Source organism: Athene noctua, chromosome 1 (assembly GCF_965140245.1).
Source record: "Athene noctua chromosome 1, bAthNoc1.hap1.1, whole genome shotgun sequence".
Lineage (NCBI taxonomy): Eukaryota > Metazoa > Chordata > Aves > Strigiformes > Strigidae > Athene > Athene noctua.
Window position 1 is genome coordinate 107401598 of NC_134037.1, and position 23581 is coordinate 107425178.

The following is a 23581-nucleotide window of genomic DNA, read 5'->3' on the forward strand; positions in this document are numbered from 1 at the left end:
CAATTCAATTTCTGCTTGCCACTTATCACAGGAAAATTGCGACTAGTATGGTTTCAAAGTCAGTCTTTGTAATTAAAGTTTTTAGGAATCATTACAAGCTTGTGAAACTGCTTCTTATTGAGATGTTCTTAACCATTACTCCCCACAAATGAAATTCTTTTACCTCTGGGTCCTTATTCCACTGCACTACATATTCCCAACAGCAATGTGCATGAAGTATATCCACTTCAAGACTACATGGAAATTGCTGATATGCTAGCTGCAGCAGCTCTAGAAAAAGAAAATCTGAAGTTACAAGACAGACCTCTTCCCACTGTAATTTCTGCTACTTCACAAAAATAGCAACTAAAACATCTCTGCAGACATTTAGAATTACAAAAAGTCATGTTATTTTCTTACCTATGATTGTTTCCAAGCCTGCATCTGCTTCTGGTTCCTCAAGAAAGATATTAGTGTGCATTTCTACAGATTCTTCAGTACTATCTGTATTGGTTTTGTGTTGGGCCCAATTCAGTACAAGAGGACTGAAGCCTTGCTTAAAAACCCACTTTGCTACAGTGTCAGCAATACCTCCTAGGACATTTTAAAAAAAAACAACAAAGAAGTATGAGGTATAGTCAATGTATCTCAACGTATCCCAGAAGATTTATCGTTCAGAAATGAAGGACAAGAGAGGAGATATGAGTTTTAACTACTACCATTAATTAGATAAGGATAACTCTACCAATTAGAAAACTTCATGATCGATTGGAGGTTTACAATGCAGTCTTTACAGTAACACCCTTTTACAGTTTTAAAGCTGTATTATATGTGGTTTGCACTGGGTCTTAAATTAAGAAAAGCAAGCAGCAGAACAACTTCCAGTGTAGCGTATATCATTAAGTAGGTAAGGATGGTTCAGAGTCTATTAGAAAGACAATCAACCATCTTTCCAAGAGAAAAAACATACCTTTTCCAGCTTCAAGCAATTTCTTTACAGAAAGCCTGCTCAAAGGCTCAGTCTGGAGTGATGAAACTCTTTTTGTTCTTTTGTTCACTTTGCTATGCAGTAGTGTTTGAAGTATCAGACAATCCTCTAACTGTTTCAGCAAAAGTTTCCAATATTCACTATCAAGGGAAAGTGCTTCCCAGGATTCCGTGTCTGAACCTACAATTATTTGGGAAAACTAACAGAACATATGAACTGTTTTAGGTCTGTCCATTCAAAGTTTTGTTTAAAAAATTAGTATTAAAATAGTATTAAAATGGAAAGCTATATCCCAAGAGCTACTGCATTTTTTAATTTAGTTCAAAGTATGTACATTAACTACTATGCAAAGATCAGTTAATATCCCACACTGCTCACAAGATGCACAGGTTCTTAAATGAAAGCCTAAGGAAATAAAAAAACCTGAAAGGTCATACTATAGTCCCATTTTTAAGTTCACATTTAGTTGAAAAGTGGGTTAGAATCCCTTTTAAAAGATTTAATTTTAATTTCTCCACTATACACACATTCCCTACATATATGATTAATCCACCTTCATTTCAATTTCCTACAGTATTAAAAAATAGATGATAAAGAAGAGAGCATATAGGTAAAGCATAATGTTGCAACATACCAACATTCCTATTTGGGCAACACTGGCAATTTTAATACACAGAATTGCAATAGTTAAGACGAATGTGCAAAAATACTAAAACACTTACTGGTAATCTAGTTATAATTTATAAGGCAGTCTATTTACAAGACTGACCACCACCTGAACCCCGTCTAATCTGTTAAGACAAGTAGTAAAACACACGTCTTGTGCTATTTAGGAACAGAAATACTTTTTCCATCTTGAATTACAATGCTGTGTGCAGTTGCACAGTCTTAATCACAACGTTGTGAAAAGATACTTACTGCCAAGAAAACCAAACACTCATGACCTTAAGAAGGCATGGTAACATAAATGCTAAGAAAAGTCACCAGTATATTTAAAAACAAAAAGTCACAACTATGTTAAAACAGGTCTACCATTCAAAGTTCAGCAGACTTTTCAAATTTTTGTGGAAATTATGCAGGCTTTAAGTTTGTTAAGATCATTTGCTGTCAAGGGAAAAACTCACTGTACAGTTCCCATCACATATTTAAATATGTTTAGTAAACGATTCTGACAGGTCATTCATTCACCTCAGCATAACATTTTTCAAATTCAAATACAAATTTTTAGGCTTACAGAACAGCATGCTTGTGTCCCTGTTACAAAATGACAGTGAATGCTGAGGAAGTTGTTCTATTATAAAGACATCAAATTGTATGGAATTGATACAGTAAATAAAACAGAAGGGGGAGGTCCAAAATGACTTACCTTTTTTTCTGTCACACTGTCAATTATCTGTGCAGTTACAGAATGTCCAACGTGAGCAGTTAACAAGGCAGCTGCATTATTTTCGGACTGAACACAAGCTGTACGCATTTGCTGCCACCAGGGAGAAACTGACTGGGTGTCCCAGGACTCATCTATCGCAACTGTAGATACAGGGAGAGTAGGAAATTCAGCTTGGGTCCCTGGGCGTCATTAAAACTAGTAAAGCAGCAACTAGCCCTGAAAACAGCACTTACTAATACAGCTTATATTAGGAGCAATTTCCAACTACTCTACATTATCTTTTCCTAGATATGTAGCATAAAATTTCTAGATTATAACTCAAATTTCAAATAAAGAGCAGTGTGAATTACTCGTTCTCCAAGTTTCATTTGTAGGTAACAGGCAAGAGAACCTGCTACACGCTTACTAGATCTAAGAAATATTACATATTTGTAATATGAGCAGACAGCTTCTTTTGTGATATCAAAATGCCACGTATATTCAATGTACTCAAGCTGGCTCTCTTCAGGCCACCTCATGTTCAGCAGAATTTATTTATTCAGACAGCAGCAGTAGCTTATTCACGCTTCCAGTTTCAAGATGATAACGGTGCCCTATGGTGAACCAGACATAAGGGAGCCTGGCACAGACACATCCCATAGCAGCTCTGTGTGAGGCAAGAGAACCAGCATTTATTCATTACCCAAACAACAGCAAGCTGACTTCATAGAGTAACCCTTAAGTTACTGAGATGTTCAGTGTACAAATGCTGTAAGAATAATGATGTCTCAACGAATTAAAGCAACTCAGCGGACTTCTGAGAGCCAGTTGGCACAAGGGAGAGGGGCAGGACTATACACTCAAAAAAAGGAAGGAAGGGGAGCTGGACAGCCACCTTCTGGTGCCAAACAGGGGTTGTGTCGACTTGGTGAAGAGCAAAACTACACAGCATGAAACAGGCCTTTAACTGTGACACTCCGCAGATTCTGATCACACTTTTAGTTAGTTCATCGACATGCAGGATTTAGGTCTCTTATAATTTGTGAGGGAAAAAACCCCTAAGGGATAATACAGGCTATTCAGAGTAGCAAATTTATAATATTCATAGAATCATAGTGTGATTTGGGTTGGAAGGGACCATCTAGTTCTCAGCTGTGTTTGAGTGTTCCAATGCACATTTCACCTTTCATTTTGCTCAGGAGTGACAGCATAGTGTGAAGGCAACTGACAGAATCTGGTTTGTCTAGAATCTCTCTTTCCCTGGAAAGCCATAAATTGAGAAGGAGTGACTGTAAATAAAAAAAAATAATAAAAAAAAAAAGAATTAAAGAATTAAAGCAATAGAATGAAACTCTAATATTGCAATATACCTAATGCAAAAATGGAAACACTTTCTCAGAAAAATCTTGTCTTATGGAGCAGAAATGTTATATTCATGAACCCTTATTATATTAGCATTGAAAGTTAAAAATATATTGCATAAGGCACCCCATGACAGACTTTAAAATTAAACAATACAATCTGTATCTTTCATTTAGAAAGATACCTTAGAAAATACTCTCTTTTGAAGGCACAGCCCGCTAGTATCAGTATGTAACCAATCTCAACTTGGTAAACATGAGTAAGTTATTAATATTACAGCTAAAAATCTTAACACAAGCAAGTAATACTGAAATACATATTTCCACTGTTATGTACTGGATGGAAGAAAAGTAGCAAAAGACTAAAATTACATGCAGATGAAAGATAAAGATGATTGTCTGAATACTACTAGCAATTCTGAAAAATCTACTTTTAATTATTTTTAAACTTCCTTGCTGGCTTGCCAAAGGGAAGTCTAACAAATATATCAGTACTTGAAATTAATTGCTTGCATAATTTTTGCTTCTTTGTAGAAGAAATCTTCAGCAAAAGTTTATAACACTTTTTGTCCTAAATGCATACTCTAGAGATTCCCACATGAATACCCACATTTTCTGCTGGAAGATTTTTCCTCTTAATTCTTTTCTTTGAAATCTCTGAAGTGGGAAATACAAATATGAGCACCTAAAGAACTGAATGCGAGGGTGTTTGAACACAGCCCGAATACAACATTAATCCAAAGGTCAACATTCAGAATTTTTCTTTTCAGTGTTTTGTTTTCAAAATACTAAATCAAAGTTTTAAAGCATGTAATAAATATCTTACCAACAAGATTTGAGGGCTAAAACCTGCTGATTCCAATGCATGACACACTTCCTCTGTGGAACTCTCCCCACACAAACACTTCCAGAAGAAAAAGCTGCCTGAATCAAAAATTAGTTGACATTAAGAATGACATCTAAAGCCACAGCCTCTCCCCTTACACTCTACTATCATCTACTGACCAGGTCCCACTGAGTGCAGTACAAAACACTAAGTTACATCCAGGATACCCTGATGGTTTACCCTTAGTTGAGAATAAGGTTCATTACAAAGGACATAAATGTTCCTACCACTACAGGAGTCATATGGAAGATGTATTTATAACAAAAGAAAGGTTATTGTACTGCTTGCTTGGATGTCCTGGTTTCAGCTGGGACAGAGTTAATTTTCTTCCTAGCAGCTGGTATAGTGCTGTGTTCTGTATTTAGGATGAGAATAATGTTGATAACACACTATTGTTGTCTTTGTTGCTAAGCAGTGTTTACAGTAAGTCAAGGATTTTTCAGCTTCTCACTCCACCCCTTCAGCAAGTAGGCTGGAAGGTACAAGAAGCTGGGAGGGGACACAGCCGGGAAAGCTGGCCCCAGCTGACCAGAGGGATATTCCATACCATATGACATCATGCTCAGTATATAAACTAGGGGGAAAGCTGGCCAGGGGCTGCTGCTTGGGAACTGGCTGGGCATTGCTTGGTGGGTGGTGAACAACTGCATTGTACATCACTTGTTTTCTATGTTCTAATTCTTTTATCATTATTATTTTCCCTTTCTTTTCTGTCCTATTAATAAACTGTCTTTATCAAAACCCATGAATTATTCCCCCCCCGCTCCAATTCTCTTCCCCATCCCACTAGGGGGGTGGGGAGTGAGTGAACAGTTGTGTGGTGTTTAGCTACCTGCGGGGTTAAGTCGCAACACTGGACTACACATTTTGTTCAATTCAAAGAATGGCTTCAAATGTCAGACAAGTTTATCCACGGAGCAACCTATAACTGTGTGGCAGCACGTTGTATCTTATATACCAAACTAGTGGTACTTCAACCAATTAAAAAACCCAAACAGTTACAAAATTGATACATTATCAGTACTACAAAAAGTGTGAATGTCCCTTTGAGGTAGGGGAAAATTGGAAAAACAAGAATTTCAAGAAACCATCTAAACTGTTTGGCTTGACATCCACATCCATGTTTCAATTGTGTTTGTTTACAGCTGAACACCCTAATAAGTTACAGGTGATTCCTGTCCAAGGGCATGGGGACTAGAGTACTTCTACCCCAGTTCTTAAAACCAAGTATAGTGTTATGGTAGAGAAAATGCGAATTCTAAGATTACTTAGAATCAGTCTTTGATCTTCACACAGATGAAAGCCAAGATCCTCTGGTTAACTTTTCAATCCCAGTTCCTCTCAAAGTCTGACAATTAAAGCTAAAAGAAGCAGGATGCTACAAAGTGAACACCATACAATGCCTGTGCACAGAATTCTGTATTTGCACAAAAATTTTGCCAGAAAATAAACAATTGGAAATACAGTGCCTTTGAGACAGATTTAACTCAAGGTGCTTCCATAGCTATTGCCCAAGACTCCCTCAAGGACAGTTTGGAACAGATTTGCCAATTAAAGCAGACTACAAACAGTAACCCCATCCCACACCTCAACAGACACCCCAGACACTCTCCCCATCCATAAAATTTCAGATTAATATTGTCCAAAATCTCCCAACTCCACAAATGAGGGGTCCTTATTCCCTCACCTAATGGTCCTGTGCTGCCTCTGGTCAGCTCCGCCATCTCTGAGGCTAAAGTCAGTCCTGTCATGAACTGTGCTGTGACCACAAAAAGAGACTACAGGATACAGCTGCTCTGTGAAGTGCATAGTTACCACTCTTCAACTCACAAATGAACTGTGCTAACATGGATTTAGGGTAATTATATCCACAGATGTAGCTACCTTGTATTAATATCCACCTAGGTAGAAAGATCTGTCCTATGGCTAAGGGTAAGAGTCTGGAACTAGCACTGTCACATACTACTTCAAGGCACATCAGCTTGTTAAGGCCCCCAAATTAAGGCTAAAATATTTATACCGTCTTAGATAATAATCAGTCTTTAAGTAACTTGACAGACAGTTCAGTAGCTCTTACCTAAAGCCACATATTCTCCATCTTCCATATTTTTCACATTAATCATGTCCTTTTCATATTCCAAATATTCTAAGAACATTTTCACAGACATTACATCATCCTTCTCATCATCAAACTGAACAGCAGTTTGAGGGTTTTCTTTCTTGTAGTTCTCCAGTAAAGTTTCAAGCCTATGAAAATCTTTGTCTTCCAGTCGAAGCAGTTTAGCCAAGTCCTTAAAAGCCAAAAAAAAAACCCTCATCACAAGACTAATGTAAATGGATGTTTTTCAAAACACAGTAAAAACAAAAACAATAGTAGAAGAGTCAAAATATTTTGTTTTGAACATTAAAGCTGTCTTTAAGAAGGACCAAAATGACTGAATAATCTCAAAATCCGTTATTCATATTGCTCAAATGAAGACCTAGTTTCATTTTTAAGGACTTCAGCAGATACATTTCCCATAGTTAGATCCTGCTGATAGTATAACAACCCCCCATCAGATAGCAAACAATATATAACCCCACTCTGCATGGCTTTTATAAATGTATAAGCAGTTTTTAAAATTACACCAAAAACCAAGCCAAATTACAATGCTACACAAGCAAAGATCAGAATTAGTAATTTCTACTGGTCCCAAAATACCCCTCCAAAACTAAACAAAGTTAATGAATATGCTATGTACTTTGGATAAAGGACTGAAATCCAGAGATCCTGGTTCCATTTTCACTTCTGTCTCAACTTTATGTGGCTGCTAAAGAATATTAGCTGGATGAATTACTAGGCATTTTTACAGAGAAGGAAAAAAAAAACCCGACATTATAAAACAATAACTTCATTAAAAGTTCCAGGCCACAAAAACAGGTAACGGCTTACCTTCTTATTTTATCTGAGACCTTGAACACTTATTTTTATGCTTAAATCATCACTTGATTTTATAAAACAACTGAATTTTTAATTTACTCACATTATCTGACGGTGAAGCGTCTTTCTGTATGGTTTGGGAATTCAGTTTGCTAACTAGTTCATAAAGATGTAACAGCTTTAACTTGTTTGCACAGAACTGCAGTAGTCCTTCATCCACACACTCAAGCTCTGAGGAGAAATAAAACTGCATTTGAACTTGAATACATTGCCTGGAATAGCGAAACATACTTTACAGCTGCATTAAACTCCTCCTAATAAAGTATTAGAACTGGAGGATTTATGTGTCTCAGTGTAATTTTTTGATGCACTGCTCCTTGCAATGATTAAATTTAATTCACAGCAGTGTAAAACACAAACTATTTTTACAAGAACGGTATCAGTCTCATTTTTAAACTGAATGAGGCTGACAATGTGGAACTGAACAAAGACAAATCTATTGTGTTTTCCAGGTTTAAGGCCAAACCAGAGATTGCCAAAAATTGAAATATACTAAGTCTCAAACATACTTTCTTTTATCAAGAGTACTAAATCTTTTATTCATCTGCCAATATTTTTAGCATATTCCTTGCATCAGAAGAGAGTTTGATATCTACTGATATGAATTCCATTTAATTGCTGCAAGACACTGCCTTTTGTATTTCTACAATCTTGGTCTCAGAAATGTCATGTATCTATCGACATTCAAATTTCAGTAACAAGTAAAGCAATAAGAATATAGGAGTAACACCAACACAACTGAAAAAAAAAAATTCTATTTGAACATACTTGTTTTAAAAGAATGCATTTTAGAGAGGTCCTAACAGGACCTTTCTATACAAAAGGTATCTCTTGAATATATCAACTTCACCTGAAACAGACTCTAAACACAATTTTCTCCCAACAAACCCTTAGACACTTTTGATATGTTTCTATTAAAAATCCTCTAAATGAAAGATTTAAAGGACAAAAAAAGCACAGGCTTTGCCACACAGTCACTTGACCTTTTCTTCACAAGCACAGCATCTGCTTCACATTATCTTTTACCTACTAAACACAAGTGGAAGGATATGCCAGTACTATTCTGAAATTAGAAGGCTGGAACATCAGCCAAATTTGTTTATTTTGACTGTGAGGACATAATGTTATGTACGAAAGTAAGAGATTAATGATGGAAAATACACACTCAAACAAACAGACCTCAGTAAGTATACAGTTCTGTCAATCCCCCTTCAGTGTAGAAGGGCATGTTTCCAATTTTCTTTGGGTTTTTAGGAGTTCTAATTGAAATGGATAATGCTAGTGATTTAGAATGCCAGACCAAAATTAGGTAGAGAACTACATGTGTGAAGCTCTCAATCTCCTCTATCTACTTCAAGAAAATGGGCAAAAACAAACAAAAAACAAAACAAAATAGAAACACTGACATAAGTGAAAGAAAGATTTCCTCTCAAAGCTTTGAGGCTACAAAAACGTGCTGTCATGTTCTCACTGACACAGGACAAGGGACACAGCCTTTCTAATTGACAAATGGTTCATTCAGGACTTCAAGAGTGGTAGTGATTTCTTGACTCCTATTGCTAAAGACTCATCTTCTAACAAGCTGAAATTAATCCACCGGTAACAAAAAAAAGCAGACTTCTATTGCTGAGAAGTCCCAAAACACGCAAAGAAAGTGGTAGGCACATGCTTCTCCAACTCTATTTCTCAATACCCAACCGGGTTTCCAAAATAGGGTCACCTCAAGCACAAAGTTCATTCTCCCCATTCAGAAAGATCCAAGCATATAACTTCAAAGACACAATCTTGCAGACTTTCTGCAACAAGATTTTGAATGGGTAATGACATTTTCTGACACTGGCTCTGAGATCTCTAGCAAAACATATGAAATGTAGCTTCAGTGAAGTTTACCAAGAAAAGACACTAGGCATCTGGCCAGAGCTCAGGTCCTCAGAGATGAAGATTTTTTACTTCCAATACATTAAAATTCACGTATCTGAAGTACCATATCCTTACTGCCTTCCCTGGAGAGAGAGAACAAACTAAAACATCTACAGGCAAAGATCTGTGAAAGCTTCTTTCTGGTGGAAGCTTTTACTGGATGCAAGTATCCAGCCTAGTTGGTTTTTTTGGTTTGGGGTTTTTTTAATATAATCGCAAGTTACTAGGCACATAGCAAGCATTGCAAAGCATACTTACTAGCAAGCTATTTGCAGTCTGCATTAGAAGAAATAAAATATGTAGAAGCAACATCCTGTGATATCTAGCAGCAAAACTAAGCAGACCAAGTCTGGTCTCCCTGTGGAACAGAACAGTTCTACAATAGCTTTACAGCACTGCAGACAAAGTGCAAATGCCTCTCCGTATTTGCAAAATAAATATCCACCTACCCTGTTTTTTTAAATTATCCATTAATGTCTGAGTGATGTTTGTGAGAGATGAAAGTGGCACACGTTCACTTGTCAATATACTTTCCAGAGCCTGTTAAGCAGACGTTCAACAGAATTAAACATTTACTTAATTTTACTGTAAAAACATATAAGGTAAGACAACAGTAGCACAACTTTGACAATGATTTTTCATCTGTATGTTGTCTTCACGTATACTTGTGGCATAATTTGATCCTACATAAAAGTCTGCGCTCTTTTTATTGTTTTGACTTTTATCATGGAAGATGCCTTTGGGAAGTCACAAGTCAAAATTAATTCTAGTCAATATGTTGTGAAAAAAACAAAACAAAAAACAAAACAAAAAACACCTCCCCCCAAAAATACCCAAACAAACAAAAAACCACCACTGAATGATTTAAAAATATTTAGCACTCTAATCTGTTATAACCATTTTTTTTTCCTAATATTAAAGTATACTGTCATCTAAATATTCACCTGTTTCTTTGTAGCAGGGTATTTGATATCAAGTATTAATTCCTTTGCTTCAGCTTCAATCAAATCTGCAAACAAAGACAATCATGACTTCATTCTGTATTTCTTAAATGCGTTTTGGAAACGAAGTCAACCCGTATGCTTAAGATGCACAGGGGCTCATGGTATAGAGGTGAAGACACTATTACAAAAGTTGCCAAAATAAGCTTGGGGAAAATGAAACAAAGTAACAGCTCAGTGGCATCTCTTATTTAAAATATGTCTTCTGTGAGAAATACATGTTACTTAGAGAAGGATATCCAGAGTCAAAAGCTGAACTCTATTACATAGCTTAATGGATTGTAAATATGTTTTATGTAAGCACTCGAACTACAGTTTAGTTACAATTTACATGGCAGAAAAGGTTTATACTGGATTCTTGTATGAGATAAATTTAACCTGGCAGTTTATGAAAAAAAATACAAGCTAAAGATCATAATTCATAGCACATACACCTGTCAGAATGCACTGCAATCATACCTGTGCTTGTACATTTACAAGACAGATAATACAAAAGCCATTTGATAACATACAATCTTAAGACATGACACAAAAGAACCTACCTGGATCTGAGGTTTTAGCTTTGAGTAAAGCATTTAACTTCTTCACTAGATGCATATCCTTTGCTCGTTCACTCTTTTTGTCACTAAAGGGAAATAATTGTAACTGTATGAGTGAAGAGAACTGAAGTTAATGATTCAGAATTTTTTTTTATTATTTATGCTACTTGAACATAACATCACATTAATAAAAATCAAGTTAATGAATACAAATGCATGAGACTAGTACCAGAGTACTGTTCAGCTTGAGAAGGAACACCAGAATTGCTCTCCCTAAATAAAACTTAGTTTCCAAAACCAATAATGAAATTAATTTGGTTATACAGTGCACAGAAAGTCCTTACCTCAGTGCTAAATGGAAAGGTACATGGACACTTTTTACACTTCCAGAGACCGGATCAACAAGGCATATCTGGTAAGTCTGGGGCTGCCATCCCTGACTGGTCACATTGTTTAGACCCATTATTTTATAACCAGGATATAACAACCTAAAACCAACAAAAACCAGAACCTTTACAGCAAAGAACAAATTAGCAACCTCCCCCCCTTCCAGACACTGAATAAAAAGACGACAAATTTTATAAAGCTAAGGTTTAACAGCTGCTAAATGTGTTTATCAGGAAAGACGGTAGAGTGATGAAACATAACAAAGGCCCCTTCTACAGAACAACAACAAACTGCACTCAGTAGAAGAACTGTGGGCAGTGAAAAAATAACCTGCCACCACTTTCCACTTTTACCACTGGAATATCCATGTATCACTTTACTGGAGCAGCACAGCCTACCTGCTAACTGTTTCTTACCTACAATATTTCCCCACATTGAAGGCTCCAACCCGAGGCCCTTGCTGCGTGCTCCACACTTCCAGAATGCCTCTCCTCGGAGCATAGATCACAAGGAACTGAGCTACTCTGCTTGGCCCCTGTGCATTTCCAAAAGGAGAAAAGTCCATTTTCTCAGTTTCCCTCTCATGAAGGTCCTCTACAGTCTGTATCCAACCAACTTCAGCATCACGGTATCCTTTGTAAGAGAAGACAGAAGTTCATTAACATACAGAAGTTAATACATGCTTAGTACACATCACCACCCACTTAAGTACTATTCCAGCAGCAAACTGTCTGAAACTTTGTTTCAGACTATGCAACTCTGGCCAGTAGCCAGATTCCTGTCAAGGACTGTGGTCCATGGACTCAGAGCAGGTCCCACCAGAGGACTCCTCAGACACAAATGCAACCACCTGCAAAGCTTTGGGGAGGAAAAAGGTCTTCTAGGAGAGGCCAAAAAAACCTCCCCAAACTCATCAGGTCTGTACTCAGGACATTATACCAATGCAAAAACTGCAGAGAAGAAAGATCTGTAAGTAAGTGTCCAGATTTCTTACATTTCAAAACAACAAAAAAAAAAAAAAAAAAAAAAGGAAGGAAATTTGCATCACCTATTAAATAGGATATGTAAGTTTTTTATTCACATATTTTCATCATTAAACTGCAATTTTTAGTAACCAATAAAAATACTCCTCTCTCTCTCTCTGGGTAACGCAAATACTTTCCCTAATAAAATCCTCCTAAACAAAAAAGGCAGAGATGCTCTAATGACATCATTAGCAAGCGCAAATGAAGACTCCAAATGACAACTGAAATGTATAAACCAAGTTTATAACAAGATATATTATACTGAGAAGGCTGAAAAGTATTCACAACTCAGTTAATGAGAAAAGGTATGATCCAAACCATCTAATTCAGTAGATAGTTTTGCTTAAAAAAAAGAAAAAAGAAAAAAAAAGGAAAGAAGCTATTTCACATCTGAACAGTCTCACTGGGGAAAGGATGGCAAATTATTTTATAGTGACACACATATTTACAAAGTTTAGGACCCTAACAGTACCTCCTAGACAATATGAAGCTCTCGGTAATGAAGAAAAAAAGTCCAAGAATGTCAGAAAGCACATATTATAGCTAATGGGCTTCAAAATATGACAGAAGAAGAAAGACAGGGGAAACACGACTACTCTAGATATTGTTAGCATGTCACTAAAGTAGCTACTATATTCATGACCACTAATCTTCTGAATTGGTAGTGTGAGAGAGAGAGAAGAGTTAGAGATTTTCTACCTGTTCTTAAAACTTATCTTCCATCTCATAAAAAAGCTTCAAAATTTTAATTCTATAGAGAAAATAAGAAGTGGTGCAACATTAGGTATAACTACAATCTGAGAGATTAACATTTGCATTATTTTACCAAAAGCCCTCAGTTTAGAAGAGGCTGAGCATTCCCTTCTTGCGCAGTCACCATGATGAAATGACAGTCTAAGAAATTGTGTATGTTCTGACTGATTTTTCAAACTTCTGTTTATTTTCTCAGCAGAATTAAAGAAGATAGTAGAGCTTGTCAAGAGAAAGAATCTTGGAGAACAGAGCTAAAATTCTTCCAAAAAAATTATTAGGTCAAAAGCTTTCTGTTGGGTTATAGTCTGCGAAAAAATTAAAAATCTATAATATACAAACCAAAGTGACCAAATTTCTACTATAGGCCATATCAGTATTTCAGGGATTGGTACAACAATACCCTTATGGACTTTATAGTACACCTGCCTTTGGTTTGTAACAACACAATGTACTGAAGTCATTCTTAATAAAGGAAAACACTTGGAATTCTAAGTCTGAACATAAGAAGCCACAGTGTTTTGAAGAATATTATTTGCTATACTGACATACACTATCATACCTTTCCACATGCGAACTGCAAGTCCTCTAGTAACATCCAGTAAAATAACCCTTCCAAAATCATCTGTTACGGCTGCCAAAGTGTTACATGGAGAAAGACATATTCTTTCACCATGGCGACGGGAATCTGGAAGTCCAAACCTAAAAAAAAAAAAAAAAAATCAAGCAAAAACTCTAGATACCTATTTTTCTTCAGAAATAGTGAACAGAGTATCTTGTGTAACAAACTGTTCATAAACAAGAAACTGTTCGTAAAGAGGATGTCTCAAACAACTCAAGTGGGACTCATTGTGGGAGGAAGCTGAGCAAGCTCTGCAGAGGTGGGGCAGTGGGCTGTTTCTCTCCCCCTCCCTCCTGTTGTTGCCCAGAGACAGAACTTGCCTAACTGTGCAGGTACAAGTCAGAGAAAATGAGAAGCTTCTGGAACAACCTACCACACATGCGTAAAAAAGACTATGTAAAGGCAATACCCCACGTGTGCCTTTGTTGACCCACCACCTACGGACCACACTGGCTACTCTGAGACAACGCAGGATCCAAGGGTGGCGATTCTCCTTTTCCTAACCTCTCCTCCTCTCTTTTCTCTTTCCTCTTTCTGCTCTCTCTCTCTTACTTATTCATGTGTGTAAGTTTTGTAGGAGTTGAATTGAGATCAGTTATTCATTGACGGTTATTAGGAAAGTAGTCTCATTGCCAAAGTGCCTTTATTCCTTCTCCAGACTGTTATCAGTTGACTGTTGCCAAATTGTCTCCATTCACTTACTAAAGTGGTCAGTTAATAAAGTCACCAGCACAATTGTTCCTCTGAGTCACTGTGGTGACTCGTCCCACCCTGTGGCTCTGCCAAGCAGAGCTGGGCTCTTCCACTGGCACACAGGCTCTTGGGGCATTCCAAAGATTCACCCTCCTTGTAACCCACTGTGTGGTATGAGACATCTTGTAAGGACTAAGATTTCTTTTTTTAAGATAACATAAAGGTATGGGTAAAATTAACAGCAAATTATGAAAAAAGTTCTTGTGCTGTCTACTGAGAGATCGCATAGATCTTTTAAGTCCTACCGAAAAGCAAAGCTCAGAAACTAGGATAAGCGATTGCCTTGTCATGCACTGTCAGGTAAGGATCTCGGAGCAGAGATCTCTCCTTTGTAAGCCCTCTCTTACTGTCAAATAGTCTTGAGAATACTTAAAAAAAAAACAAATCAGGAAAAACAATCAAGAATTTAGTCTTTTATCAACTTTCTTGATAACATTAGGCTACGACCTGTTGTTCCCATTCTCCTCTCCTCACAATCAACATGGGAACAGGATACCTCCTAATTTCTGTGAGAGGCTTTAAGTTATCATAAGCAGCAAGCACCTCATACGGCTTCTTCGAAGCACTTCAGTGATAAATTTCAGGACTGATATTTGTCTGACTGATACTTATACTATCATTAAACTCTGTACAGTTCTTCTAGAGTAACAATGAACCCACACCTGGGAAGTGAAAGAGATGAGTAATTGTTTGACCAGAATGATAAACTGAAATGATCAAAGCTTGAAACAAGTGACCTGCAAACTATCATTGCTGCTTAAAGTCAAGAAAAATCAAAATTATTCAAATAATTAAAAATACAGGAGATCTAAAGCAATCAAGACAGTATGCAAAACTTACCTCACTGCTAATGGGGTTGCAGGTTCAACTTTTGGTTTCTGTTTTTGGGCAGGTTCTTCTTCATGTTTACTCTTCCAGCCAAGCCAGCCACTTGCAATAGAAAAACACATTAGAAGAATCATACTAACAGTCCTAAAAATCCTCAAACTATTATGCAGCTACCACAACAAAAAGAATTTAAGGTAATTCTTTATTTTATTACCTGGCAGCATTAAATAATGCTGAAGTTAGTTTACTTGCAACTGCTAAAGCAACATGAGACAACAGTGGCTGTGAGCTACCCTGAAAGAAAAGAATAAAGTGTTTAGAAAGTCAAGAAAAAGTCAGCTGTGAGCTACCCTGAAATGAAGGAACAAAGTGTTTAGAAAGCCAAGAAATAGTTCTTACACTGAACTCAACTGCAGAATAGTTTTTCAGGCCTCCTATGGACTTTCAGCTCAGAAAGCATAGCTTTAAGACTCTGCAAAATTTTAATTCACTGCCCCCAGAAAAGCCATTCTGACATCTCTTTACCATTTCAAAATCCTCCTGCAAGTCACTGGTAGCTCAGTATGTTTGTCTGCAACAGAAGTTAAAAAAACCCTGTGTATGATTTATCATGGAGAGTTAGCTGGTGTATGGCTTTGGCATCCTTGCAAATATCAAGCATTTTTTTTAATAAACATACTGGAAAAACAAGTACAAAATCAAAATTCAAATTCTAGCATTTTCAATCAACTTTAGATCCTAACAAGGACAGCACACACGTAGGGTCTGAATGTACAAGACACACAGCTATACTACCATCCTTCTTCAATACAACAGAAGACAACGTAAGTGTGCTACAGATATCATTAAGCGTAAGTTCCAGTTTTCTTCAACAAGTAGTACCACCACATGAAATCACCACAGCATACTCAGGACATGTGTGTACATGACCAAAGGTTCCAAAAATCCCTAAGATGCATGTTTACACAATCTCAACATAATTTTTTTAAAAAACCACCAACCTTAGGTTACTTAATTAGCAATAAATTTACAAATGAAAAAAAAAAAAAAAAAACAACCTTGACTATCACATTCATTTTAAGATAGAAAATAAAATTTCTCCTTAGCAGAAACCTGTGGTAGACATTACTATCACAGCCACCTCAAATCATGCCAGTTTCAGAAGATTAAGAAGGGGAAACGTCAGCATAAAATGAACATAAGAATACTTCAGAAATACCCATACAGAAAAGAGAATGATTATTTATTCAATGTTTCAGCAAGTCTGCTTTGCAGTACATACCTCCAGGGCAAAAAAGAAACCCGTGAAAGGATTGGATCCAACAGTAACATACTGAGACATAGCAGGTGGGCTGTTTTTTATAGCTGCATTATATCCACCTATATTGGAGGCAGTCTTCATTTGATCAAAAGGAGACAGTGTCATGATGCCTAACAAAAACATTAAAGTGAATGTCTCATACTTTCAGAACAAAGGCATGCAATTGCTCTAGAAGCCTAAATATATTCCTGCCTTCTTCACTGACCAGCCAACATTCAGGGGAACGGGAGGAGGAGCAGCTTTAACCACAGACATTCCAAAGAACACAGGAGAAACAACCTAATGTACTCAGGTTCATTAAAAGGCACAGTTGGTTTGTTTAGAAGAAAAAAAAATTCAGCAGAGTTCAGCAGCAAAAACACATCTAACCAAATTCACTCCACCTGCCTTGTTAGCCCCCTTCTGACCTCTTACCTGCTTTTGTGAAAAGGGTGGAAAAGAAATGAAGCTTACTGTCCCTCAGAACTGCCTGTCTGACAAGAACCTGGGCTTCTACACATTCTGAAGGAGTAAAAGTCTTTGAGAGCCTAGAAGTCAGTTTGTCGTCTTTGGAAATGAGCAATCTCAAATTTTATTTTCTTTATAAACTAGACTGAGAGAAGACCCATACCAGTCTTAACCTGTCTCCAGATAGTTCTTTAACCTGACAGAAATGGGAATAACTGCATCTAATCTAGTCTCTGTCAGCTATTTCTTACCAAACAAGAGAGGACAAGACAGCTACATCTGTAACATCCTTTCTCCCCTGAAGTGGGGAGGGGAAGCTCAATCAGACTAGCAGTGAAAGTAAAACAGATTTTTGATGATGGTTAATGGGATCACTCACTACGACAGCCTTCTCTCACTATTTATTTCTATTCAACTGGTACCATGAAGTGCACTCACCACAAATTTAACAGCATGAAAACATTCAGTTTCATTTAAGCCAAATATTTGAAATTAAACAGAAATGCTTACCAATACTAGCATGGTCAACGATTGTATCCACATCTTGCAAACCCCATTTCTTATAAGCTAATGGTGGAGGCTGGACATTCTCATTGCCTGATGCTGCAGCTGACAAAAGTTGATAAAACAAAAAAAAATTTCTACTGAGTCAAAGAGAAAGGAATAGCATAACAAATGGAAAAAACATGATGCAATCTGAAGCCACAAAATATCTTAGTTTTAAATTAATATACATTTAAACACCCACTGAGTTAAAATGGCCCTTTTTATTTAAAAAAAATAAATACCTTAATGCAGTTACCTTAATTACCTTAGTGAAATTAAAGCATTTTAAAAAATTAACTGAATAAAACTGCACATGATATTCCATCACAACTACATTTTGTACTTGCCGAGAGTCTTGTTTTACTAGTCGTTTATGGTTTAATAATCTGTACAATTTTTAAATGCTACTACAATTTCTTTCTGTGGTCTGGGCATGTTTAAGTGGAAACTCCCTTGCCAAAGCACTTGCAGAGTCAGCACATCCACTAATATGTAACAGTATGAGGTAAGAACAGCGGTAAAGCTGAAGTGATGATCGAAACTCTTCAAAACATCTATCACAACAGACATAAATGATCAAGAATGAAAGAAGATCTAGCACTCTGGCTGCAGATATTACAACTAGCTGTTAAGTGCTTCTCTGCAAATGGTGGTGATCTCATTGAAAGAGTAGACTGTGTTCTGTTTGTGAAAGTAGGTGGATATTTCTCACCACAGTGTCTGTTTCCTTTTGTATTTGTTGCATGATTCACAGAACATTAATTTTTAAAGTTCTGATTTACAAAAGTTTTGCCTTCTCTTATATTGCATGGAAACGCTACTGTTTCATTAAGAGGATAAGAATAAACATTATTAGACAGACCCAGGGAACCATCTAGCATGGCAGATCAGGATCTGAGAAGAGCTAAAAACAGATGTCTAGGGAAGAATATTGGAACAAGGAAACATATCTGATGCCTCCTCTAAACCAGCTTCCGAAGAGACCTTCTCAGCTAGAGGTAAGCTCCAAGCACTCAGTACACCTCCACAGCTTGCTTCTCCACTAATCTGTCAGTTCACTCTGAGCCCATGCAAGCCTTTAGCACCCACATCAGCCTAAGGCAAAGAATTCCACAATTCAACCTCACACTACATAAACACACATCTACTATTTATTTTGAATTTACTATCACTTAGCTTCATTTCATGCAACTTCATCCTGAACTGGAAGAAAGAGTGAGCAATCCATTCCTATTGGCCATCCCGATATGATTCAGAGAAGAGCTGTCTCACCACAGCAGCATTTCCCAGTTCTTTACCACTCATCCCTTCTATGTAAGATTCAAGCCTTAGTTTATGGGTGTTGCTGTCCCAGCAATTCCTAATGCTGTCATGCTGGCAGATCCATTGTGCTTCCCACCTACACCCAGCCTCATGATTATCTGCTGATGTGGCTTGCTGTAGAGGAAACAAGAATCTGACAGATCTGAAGTTCAGTGAGAACAACCATCAGGAGAACAATTCAGCAACAACACTTGTTCCACATTTTATCTCACAGAATTGTAACAGTGCCACACTTGGGCAATCTACCACACAGTATTGCTGTGTGGTTCTGCTCTCATCCCAGGACAATGACCCTGTTTCCAAATCAGAGTATAAACAGACACTGAACTAAAGGAACAGGATCAAAGGCTGCACAATCAAACCAAATATCAAAAGCTCTTAGACTTTAACACAAAGAGCAGTGGCCGTTACCTACATCATCATCACCACAGCATTATCACCTCCCAAAAAGTCCTTACAGGGAAGAAAAGCATTTCACTGACAGTGAAATCAGCATCCTGACACGCTAAGAAGCACCTTAGCAGTATGCTGTGGGTTAACCCCAGTGGGCAGCTAAGCACCATAGATAGAGATACTCACTCACTCCCTTCTAGTGAGAACAGATTTTATTAGATGGAGCCAGGGAGCTATTTAGCGTGGCAGAACAGGATCTGAGCAGAGCTAAAATCAGATATCTAGGGAAGAATACTGGAACAAGGACAGTGGGAGGGGAAGTGAATCGGAAGAGTAGAAGTGAGAAAACTTGTGGGTTGAGATAAATATGGTTTAACAGTTAAAGCAAAAGCTCTGTACGCAAACAAAGCAAAACAATTAACTCATTCACTACTTCCCATCAGCAGGCAGGTGTATAGCTGTTTCCAGGAAAGCAGGGCTTCATCACGCATTAACAGTTACTTGGGAAGTCATATGCCCTAACTCAGAACATTCCCCGCTTCCTCCTTCTCTGCTCCCAGCTTTTATCATTGGGCACAACATCATATGGTGTGGGATAGCCCTTTGGTTAGCTGGGGTCAGCTGTTCCAGCTGTGTCTCCTCCCTGTTTCTGGTTAACCTCCAGCCTGCTCACTGGCAGGGCAGTGTGAGAAACAGAAAAAGCCTTGACACCATGTCAGCACTGTTCAGCAATAGCTAAAACATTAGTGTGTTCTTAATGCTGTTTTCATCACAAATCCAAAACACAGCACCATACTAGCTACTATGAAAAAAATTAACTCTATCCCAGACAAAACCAGTATACAGTATTACAGTGAGAATGTACAAAACAGTCAATGCAACTCAGACAACTTGTGCTCCAAGAACATTTCCTGTAAAGGAAGAAATTTCCTTGTATGTAGTAGATGCCTTTATACTGATGGACAAGCAAGGAAGATCCAAATTCCACTTTGATTTAACAAACATAATTTCATGTAATGTAGAGTACTTTTAACAGAGTCAGAAATAAGCATTTCCTCTTAAACCTACCTCTTGCTACTTGATTGCGACATGCACGAAGGGACTGAAAGAGGCTGAAACCATCAATTGTCACGATTGCTGCTGGATATAAGATACTTAGTTCTTCATTCTATGGAAGAAAATGCAGGAAGTGAGACCAAAAAATCCCACTGTTACTGTTGTAACAGCTTCTTTTCTGGCTTTTTACACTATTAACTACACAAAGATGAGGATTACACCCAGAGAGTTAATATCTAACAAGCCACAGGCTACAGACTAAGGCAAAACTACAGAAATTTAGTATTAAACCATCCAGTATATGAATAAGTAAGTTACTTAGGGCACATCATTCTGTATCTTTATTTTCTTTCAATGACTGTTATGTTTGCTTAATATATTTTATGGCTTAGGGAGAAAATACAAAAGTTACAGCATCTTGTGAAGGCCACAGAAAAACAGGTTTATCTAGAATGCAAGTATCAAGGTTTTATGAGCCAAATGCTGAAAATGGATAAGTGCCTGAATTACCACTTGGGCACATAAATGCTAATGTGGTGATATAAATTCAAGACTCAAATTCTTTAATGCTTCTGTATTTCAAAACTGATCCCAAAATGTCATGCTAAAATCACATAAGCATTTGTATAAAGCAAGCTTGGAAATTTCTGTAACTTCTTTAGTTTTCTGCATAAAGCATGACAACTCAGCCAAGAGCAAAGAAAGCTTTTCTACTAAATAGCTTGAGCTCTGCAAGAGCCTTCTCTGTAGGAAATACTCATAATGACATGCAGGTTCCTAGCACTATCTCCTATAAAGATTGTTTTCTTTTTCAGCTGTCTTCTCTGTGAAATAACTAAGTTCTTATGAATGGGTACATATAGCTCTCAGCACCTGTCAAGTTGCATTTTCTCCTTTCATCAATACGTTAACGTATTTTGTGCACATAAACTAATAAACAGGAAATGAATGAAGCCTTCCTTTACAAGGTTATGACAGAGAAAAACAGAACAAATCTACAGAGCTAAATACTCAAAAAAAAAAAAAAGAAATTCTGAATCCTCAAACTATACAGACATGAATACTTCTAGAACAAGAAATCCAGTCTCTTGTTCTAAGGAATCGTCCATTCCATCAAAAACTGGTAAAGGACATAGAGGATTCACAGAGAAGATTCCCTTCCATACCCCATAACACTGCCACTTCGCTTTTGAAATAATCTGACAAAACCTGTTCTGTGACACCAGGATGCCTGGGAATTTCATAGGTTCTGCACTTAAGCTGTAGGACAGGATCTTCATTTAAAAGCTGTGCAAGAAGCAGCACTCCACTCTAGAAGAGAAAGAATAATAAGCATGAACATTTCTGCCCCTTTTCTTAGGGAAGGTAAAAAGCATTATCTGCAGAAACAGCAGGTTTATAGAAATCAATGTTTATTACAATAGCCTGCTTGTGGGCCTGCCATGCTAAGAAACGTACCTCAGTGTAAAAACGAACATAGCCAGAGGTGAAGCCAACCACAATGCAGGTCCAGTCAGGACGACCTGTGGAACTCCTGTTTCACAAAGATATACTAGAAGTTAAAAACAAATCCTGCTCTAAGCTGTAGACAAATGAAAGTGTTATATAAGGAGACTGATGATGCATATACATAAGAATATCAATCCTTACCTCTTCTGACTTGCCAGCGGGATACACAATACACTACTCACACATTCACTAGAAAGAGAAAGATAAAACTAGTAAGTATATTTTTTCTCCAGTTTTGAAATTTTACTCTACACAAGAGATTTTGCCAAGTCAGCATTTTTAATATTTTAAGAATATATTAATGCAGCAGACAATATATCAAATTCATGCTAAAAAGCAAAAAAAACCCCAAACTTTCATTTTAAAGACATTTTCAGTTACAGGTTCATGAGTGCCCAAATAAATTGCATGAGCGTTCATTACACCTGCTAATGTTGTCTTTCATCATTCACAAATTGATATTCTGCCAGCACTTTTCAGTAAAAATTCAAGTTAAATCTCTTGTACCTAAAGGTAAATAATTTTATTGCGATCTACAATGATATACCAAGAACAAACACTTATTTTAAAAAACAACTGAACCTTACTTACAAAATAAATTTTTGAAATACATTATGCAATTAGGTAGATTTTATATCTGTTACATTTCACTGCTTTATAATTTGAGAGCATTTGAAGGGCTAACATGGTCTTTCCAGTTAATGCAGCTAACTGCACATGCTCAATGCATGGCAGGCATAGCATGCAGAAGACAAGCTGATGAGCATGCCTCAATATCTCAAATCAAAAGTAATTTAATTGTTACCATGACAGAAAGTTTTATACTGTCTGGAGAAAGAGAAGCAGTACAAAGGTTTTATAAAAGAGCATACAAATTCAAGATGACACGCTGAACAGCACTTAAAGCATAAATTCCCACAGTACTGTTGATTATTTGCATTTCAGGTCACCTCCATTCCCCAAGGAGTGATTAAATAATCAGGCTAGACAATTACAGAAAAAAAAAATAAATCTTTCTAAATGCAAGTTTGACATGACTTGCAATTCAATTACAACTTCAAAGCAATGTTAAATATCTCAGTGAAATCTCATCTTCCAATAGCAAAGCTTAGCCACCACAGAACACTATCAGTTGATGGCAACTTTGGGAAAAAAAATACACAAAAAAGTCAAGTCTTTTGACAATCTGACAGTAATTGCTGTATTTACACTTCCACAGAAATAGAACCCTCACCTATGGGAACACTCACAAACTTTAAATCAAGATGCAGTGAACATAACCATGCTTATCTAAAGAAAGCTACCTGTTCTGCATGATAGGGTCTCTTGGGGCTGTAACAGTAGTGAGAAACAAACTCCCAAGCTGAATTTCTTTTCGTTTTTCATTAATAGAAGGTGACAAGGTAATTTCAGTCGTAGTATGGGGAGGAAAAAAAAAAACCACCTTAGATGTACACAAAAAGGTTCAAATGTGTGGCAGCAGCAGTTTTATAAAAAAGGATTATGATTTTTACAGATTGGAGAGAAGCCGATTAAGTCAACACCTCCTGTAGCAGAACAGAAGGTTGAAGCCAATAGGGAGCATGTTCAGAGGCACACAG

The 23581-nt window shown here is 37.1% G+C and overlaps 1 protein-coding gene across 5 annotated transcripts in view; it reads right to left on the minus strand.

Moving 5' to 3' along the window:
* The window catches only part of RAB3GAP2 (RAB3 GTPase activating non-catalytic protein subunit 2), a 50836-nt gene that overhangs the window by 10006 nt on the left and 17249 nt on the right, over window positions 1-23581 (minus strand). For 2 of the 5 annotated variants that reach the window (XM_074897248.1, XM_074897247.1), the window contains exons 5-26: window positions 22122-22169; window positions 21930-22005; window positions 21681-21782; window positions 20484-20583; window positions 17664-17762; window positions 16668-16816; window positions 15600-15679; window positions 15398-15487; window positions 13745-13884; window positions 11824-12040; window positions 11365-11508; window positions 11024-11106; window positions 10425-10489; window positions 9930-10020; window positions 7604-7731; window positions 6658-6871; window positions 4521-4618; window positions 3517-3622; window positions 2334-2494; window positions 950-1166; window positions 400-573; window positions 164-270 (exon numbers count right to left, since the gene is read on the minus strand). In XM_074897248.1, coding sequence (XP_074753349.1) covers window positions 164-270; window positions 400-573; window positions 950-1166; window positions 2334-2494; window positions 3517-3622; window positions 4521-4618; window positions 6658-6871; window positions 7604-7731; window positions 9930-10020; window positions 10425-10489; window positions 11024-11106; window positions 11365-11508; window positions 11824-12040; window positions 13745-13884; window positions 15398-15487; window positions 15600-15679; window positions 16668-16816; window positions 17664-17762; window positions 20484-20583; window positions 21681-21782; window positions 21930-22005; window positions 22122-22169 — 2689 coding nt within the window. Of the gene's footprint in view, window positions 1-163; window positions 271-399; window positions 574-949; window positions 1167-2333; window positions 2495-3516; window positions 3623-4520; window positions 4619-6657; window positions 6872-7603; window positions 7732-9929; window positions 10021-10424; window positions 10490-11023; window positions 11107-11364; window positions 11509-11823; window positions 12041-13744; window positions 13885-15397; window positions 15488-15599; window positions 15680-16667; window positions 16817-17663; window positions 17763-20483; window positions 20584-21637; window positions 21783-21929; window positions 22006-22121; window positions 22170-23581 lie in introns of those variants that run through there. The other 3 variants (XM_074897250.1, XM_074897252.1, XM_074897251.1) reach the window with 3 other exon arrangements.